The 6,000-nt window shown below is 62.9% G+C and overlaps 1 protein-coding gene across 2 annotated transcripts in view; it reads left to right on the top strand.

The window, feature by feature from the left end:
* Positions 1-5,007: 5,007 nt before the first annotated feature.
* Positions 5,008-6,000, top strand: part of ANKRD10 (ankyrin repeat domain 10) — a 31,916-nt gene continuing 30,923 nt past the window's right edge. The window contains exon 1 of one of the 2 annotated variants that reach the window (XM_045978506.1): positions 5,008-5,352. In XM_045978506.1, the coding sequence (XP_045834462.1) occupies positions 5,143-5,352 (210 nt within the window). In that variant the 5' untranslated portion in view covers positions 5,008-5,142. The remainder of the gene's footprint in view (positions 5,353-6,000) is intronic. The other variant, XM_045978508.1, reaches the window with a different exon arrangement.

Raw genomic sequence — 6,000 nt, 5'->3', positions numbered from 1 at the left:
GCCACCTCTGCCGACAAAGGGCCACCTCCCTCCTGGAGCCTCCAGAAGCATGTCTGGGCATGTTCGTACTGGTCAGGAGGTCCGCTGGACGCACAGAGGCCACCTCAGGGCACCTGCTTCACAATCAAGGTTTCATGATTAAAAACAAAGTAACGTTCACGTGCCAGGCTTCTTCTTTCATTTAAGGGTGAGAGGAAAGGAAAATGCTAGAAAACTGGGAACTCCCGCAGAGCAGAGGGGAAGGAAGCTCCTGGGGAGGCTTTGGGAAGGAGAAGCTCTGGAGTCTGGTGCTTTCCTGGCAGCGTGCACAGGGCCCGCGGGGGAGCTTCCCCAGCCCAGCCGGGCCAGTGTTCCGGGGCCGCCGGGACCAAGCCCAGCAAATAGGGCAGAGGCCGCCGGCGTCTCTCGCCGGTCGGGGCAGGCCTGGGAGGGAGGGCCGGCTCCAGGCCCCCCAGCCTCTGCTGCTGCTGGCCATGCTCAGTGTTGTTTGGGTTCTAAACTGTACCAGCTGGGTCTCTGCCTCCCCCTTCCTGTGGTGTTCTCCCGACGAGTGCACCTGCGTCCAAACGTCCCTTCTTCAGAAGGACAGCAGTCCACTGGTTAGGGCCTGTCCTGCCCAATCACTATGACTGCATCTTAGCTAGTTACATGGACAATGACCGCCTTTCCAAATAAGGTCACGTTCCGAAGCCCTCGGGAGTGAGGCCTGTAACACATGACGGGGGCGGGGGGCGGTGGTGGTGGTAATTCAGCCACAAGAGAGGAAGTAAGTGGTGGGGACGGGGTGGGAGAAGCCTCCAGCAGAAACATCCTTGGTTTCAAGGGCTGAGTGGACAGCCGTGGGCAGGCCCTGGCAGGAGGGTGTCAACAGGCCAAGGGACAGATTCAGGACTTGGCTCCCGGGTAGAGTTTCCAAAGCGCAGTGTGGCACCCCCAGCCATGGCAACCGACGTGGGAAGCACGTGAACTCACGTTATTTTGTGGTGCGTTTGTTCCCAGGCGTAGGGAGAAGATGTAATTGGCACCACAAACTCACTGATGTTTTCTTTATGAGAACATGAATAAAGTTGGTAATTTTATTTATTTTTTTTAATATTTTATTTGACAGAGATGAATCACAATTAGGCAGAGAGGCAGGCAGAGAGAGAGGAGGAAGCAGGCTCCCTGAGGAGCACAGAGCCCGATGTGGGGCTCGATCCCAGGACCCTGAGATCATGACCTGAGCTGAATGCAGAGGCTTTAACCCACTGAGCCACCCAGGCACCCCAAGTTGGTAATTTTAAAAAGTGAACCTATTTTAAGAAAATTATTAACAGCCCAGATCCTGTGGGATACGAAAATCCACCTCGATGTGGTGAGAATCCCTGCGGGGTGGCATCTGAATCATGGTCGTCCGGGAAACTGCTATGGACCGAATGTCTGTGTCTCCCCGAAATTCCTGCCGACAGGATGCTGTCGGGAGGCGGGGCCTTTGGGAGCTGATCAGGGTTGGATGAGGTCAGGGGGGTGAAGCCCCCGTGATGGGATTAGTGACCGCAGGAGAAGAAACACCAGAGATGTGGCTCCCTCTGCACCAGGTGAGGTCACAGCAAGAAGATGCCTCGTGTGAGCCAGGAAGAGCCCCCCACTGCCCCCCAAAACCGGCCATGCAGGCTCCCTGATGGCAGACTTCTGGTCTTCAGAACTGTGAGAAATTCATTTTTGTTGCTTAAACCCGCCAATCGGTGCTAGTGTGTGACGGAGGCCAGAACAGACCAAGACCCTGCTCTCGTGTCCAGTTTTAAGTAGACTGGCCTTCTCAAAAGATGGGTCTGGCCACGTGGACGAAGGGGTGGGGGGGCAGGGGAGAGAAGCCGTATGTCATCCGGCCCGAGAGCCCGGTCGGAGTGGGCTGCCCACGCAGAGCCAGCTGCAGGTGGGGCGGGGGTCTCCCTTAGAGCCCGCACCCCCACCTGGTGTCCCAGCAAAGCCCCTCCCGAGTCCCGTGCAGCTCCCAGCGTGGCGCGTAGCCTGGGTCCTTCCTTCTTCTCCAGGCTCAGGTCTGGCGACACAGTGTTGACTGTGTCCTGCTCCACGTGTGACAACAGCCCTGCTGATGTCCACGCAACGCGTGGGCCCCTCTGTGCCTCTCGGCCTGGGACATGCCTGCGCCTGCACTGCCGCATTCGAGCCACTCCTCACGCGACGCCACCCTCAATGCCGAGGGTTCCACAGGTTTTGATACATTGAGTTTTGAGTCTTCCCATTTCCATGTCTCTGAATCATATCTTCAAATACCAAAGTCTGCTTATGTTAAAGAAAAAGACTATTATTCAAAAACCTTGTTCAAGGACGCCTGGGCGGTTCAGTCCATTGAGTGTCTGCCTTCAGCTCGGGTCATGATCCCAGGGTCCTGGGAGTGAGTTCTGTGTCAGGCTCCCTGCTCAGCGCGGGGCCTGCCTCCCCTGCCTGCCACTCTGCTTGCTTCTTTGCTCTCTTTCTCACACACAAATAAATAAAACCTTTAGACACAAATAAACATAGCTTCATGAGAAGTGAAAGCACAGTAGAGCGGACTCTACTCAGAGACTACGGCAGTGGGATCAGAAAAGGCACTTGTCCTTGCAGTGGGGAGAGAGATGGGACTTGGCTGTAAGTGCCACACGGACAACTTCTTTACCCTGGGCTGGGCTGGGCTGGGCTGGGGGTGACCCAGGGTGGAATGTTACTAAGACAAAACACCAGGGCCCGTGAACCAGCTAGATCTGGCTAAGCCCACGTGGCACGGGTCTTCCCTGATACTTGATCAGATACCAAGGACTGTGGGGTACTGGGGATAGCCATCGTAGCTAAACCAAGTTAGCAGGAACCTTACTAAAATTGGACAATGCAGAGACAAACACCCAAGGCCTAAAGTCTAAGCCTAGCTGAAATTCAGGGAAACCAGAGTAGAGTTTGGTGAAGGAGAGAATGTTCTCTCCATACTTATGGTTGTTTGGTCAAATAAATCGAAGCATGTAAGTAATGAATCTAGCTCCCCCCGCCCTTTCCCCAGAGATTTTTAGGAACAAGAATCCCAAAGAAAATCTGTAATTGGGGGGCGCCTGTGTGGCTCAGTGGGTTAAGCCTCTGCCTTCGGCTCAGGTCATGATCTCGGGGTCCTGGGATTGAGCCCCGCATCGGGCTCTCTGCTCAGCAGGGAGCCTGCTTCTCCTTCTCTCTCTGCCTGCCTCTGCCTACTTGTGATCTCTCTCTGTCAAATAAATAAATAAAATCTTAAAAAAAAAAGAAAATCTCTAATTGGTAATAATAATGAATTGGGCAGAACTTGGGACCAACCCACTAGAACACTGGCATTTGGAAGCCCTTATAATCCTCATGTCCAGAGTTATCATGCAGGGACCCACCATGGTATCTGCGTTGATCTACTTCAGCTACCTAAGTGCCTGCTCGGCCCTAGTACGCAGAACACCAGAAAGTCCCGGCGTTCTGCATATGGTGCACTCTAACCTAGTTTATTTCGCTAAGCCTTAAGGCTCTTGACGCAAACTAAATTCCAAGGGTAAAAAAACCTAACAGGTTTGGAAACGAGGTCTGGCTAGGCAGCAGGTTTGGGGCAGCTCTGTCCCAGGCAGCAGGTCTGTCCTTGTGCAAGCGCTCAGCTTCCCTGTGTCTCGGTTTGTCAGCCTCAGCCCGCACAGTAAAGCGAGGCCGACCCTCCCCGTCCACCTGACAGAGGACAAGGCATGCTCACGTCCTTTCCAAAACGGGGGGCTCTTTCCCAGGAGGGACGGAAGCCATCATCAGGGTATACACCTACGGGTAAGCAGATGGAAATCAGCGTGGTCGGTGCGAGAAAACGGCCGGCTTCCGGAGTGGGCCCGGCTCGCCCGCCGCACACCACCGTTCCACCTTCCCGGTCCGGAGGAAGAGGGCCTTGCTTCAACTGTTGAAACAACGTCCTTCGAAGTTTCTGTCTTTCTCGCCTCTCTAATCGCCTGTGACCCCCGGGTCGGAGTCTGTCTCATTCACACCTGCCACGCGCGAGTGAGCGCTCCCGCACTGACCCACTTCCCGCGTTTGCTCGCTGGGGGCCGGGAGCACCAGCCCGGGCGCCGCCGTCGCACGGTCGTCAGCACGTTTGGGGGCGACTGGGGGGCGCTGGGCGCTTGCACCGAGCATCGCAGTTTCCTCTGCGGCACCAGGCCGTCCGCTTCCGCCGCACCGGCCAGCGCTGCCCGGGGGAGCCGGAGCTCCGGCTGCCTGCGGTTACGGGATCGCGAATCCCGGGACAGGCGGAGGGAGGCGGTGCAGGAGGAAAGCACGGACCGGGTGACGCCGCACGGGAGGAAACCCCCGCGCGCGGACGGGTTCTTCCTCGACAGGGCACGACCGGTTCCACGGACGACGCTGCCCGTCCGAAAGTCCGACAGAAGACGGACCTCCGGCCGCCGACCGAGGATGCTCCCCCGTCCGGCCGGCTGCTCCCGCCGCGCGCCCGACAGGCAGGCGCCCCGCGAGGGCGGAGCCGGGCGGGACTCCGGCCTCCCTGCAGCGTCCCCGCGGGCCGGTCGGGACAGGGCGCGGCGGGGGTCTGGACGGCGCGCGCGGCCGAGAGCCCACCCCACTGGCTGGGCTCGGGGTCGGGCGCCGCAGCTCCAGGATCCCCCGGATCCCCGAGCTTCCCCCGCTCCCGCGGCTCCCCGCGCTGCGGCCCGCCTCCTAGGCCGGGCCCCGCCTCCTGCCCCGGCCCCGCCTCCTGCCCGGGCCCCGCCTCCTGCCTCGGGCCCCGCCTCCCGCTCCAGGCGTCCGTCGCATCCCCGCCGCGCTAGGCCCGAGCTCTGGCCCAGACCCCGCCTCCTACTCCAGGCGCCGGCGCCGGCCCCCCGGCCCCGCTAGGCCCCGCCTCTGGCCCAGGCCCCGCCCCCCGACGCTCTAGGCCCCGCCCGCAGCCGGCGTCCACGGGCGCCGGCCGGAGACCGGCGCGCGGCAGGCCCCGCCCCGCCCCGCCCCTTGCGCGCGCTGCGCTCGGCTCCGCTCACCAGCCGGCTGGACGCGGCAGCGGCACTCGCGCTCCTTTGTGCTTCGGCGGCGGCCGCTCGGGTGCTCACCGCGCGTCCTCTCCCTCTCGGTGGCGTAGCCCGAGCTCTCCGGTGGCGGACCATGTCGACGGCAGGAACGGGCGCAGGCGTGGAGGCGGGCTTCTCCAGCGAGGAGCTGCTGTCGCTCCGCTTCCCGCTGCACCGCGCCTGCCGCGACGGGGACCTTGCCGCGCTCTGCTCGCTGTTGCAGCAGACGCCGCGCGCCCACCTGGCCGCCGAGGACTCCTTCTACGGCTGGACGCCCGTGCACTGGGCCGCACACTTCGGCAAGGTGGGCGCGGGCGCTTTAAGGCGCCATTTTCCGCGGCTTTCCCGTGGGGGGCCGCGGAGGGCGGGGGCCGAGGCGCGGGGGGGCGCGGGGCCTGCCGGGAGCGCGGGGCGGAAGCGAGGTCGGCGGCCCTGGCGCCCCGAGCGAGGGGCCCGGGGCGCATGTGCGGCGACGCGGACGGCCGGGGGGCCCGCGGGGGGCGCGGGGCGTGCCGGGAGCGCCGGGCGGAAGCGGGCCCCGGGGCGCATGTGCGGCGGCGCAGGTTTCAAACCGCCGGCCCCGCGGGTGCGCCGGCCCTGGTCGAGGCGGGTGGCGCCTGCGGCGGCCGGGCTCCCGGGGCGGACGCGTGGCCCCTCGGGGCGGCGGCGGGTGCGAGGCGGGGCGCTGCGGGCGGGGGAGCGGCCGCGGCCGGAGTCGGGCGGCCCTCGCGTGCAGGCTGCCGCGTCTGAGGAGTGCGGGATTCAGGGCCGACGGGCTTCGGGAGCGCGGTCCTCCTCGGGCGGCCGTTCCCAGCGGCCCCCGCGGCTCCGAGCGCAGTGCGCGCCCTGGGGGACCGTGCGGCCGCGGCGCCGGCAGGAAGGGGCTGCCTGGCCGCCGCTGCCCTGCGCTCAGTCGGGGAGGCCGCGTGTCTCGGGAAGCCGCGGGAGAGGG

This window comes from Meles meles, chromosome 14, assembly GCF_922984935.1.
Source record: "Meles meles chromosome 14, mMelMel3.1 paternal haplotype, whole genome shotgun sequence".
Lineage (NCBI taxonomy): Eukaryota > Metazoa > Chordata > Mammalia > Carnivora > Mustelidae > Meles > Meles meles.
This window is presented reverse-complemented; position numbering and strand designations above follow the sequence as displayed.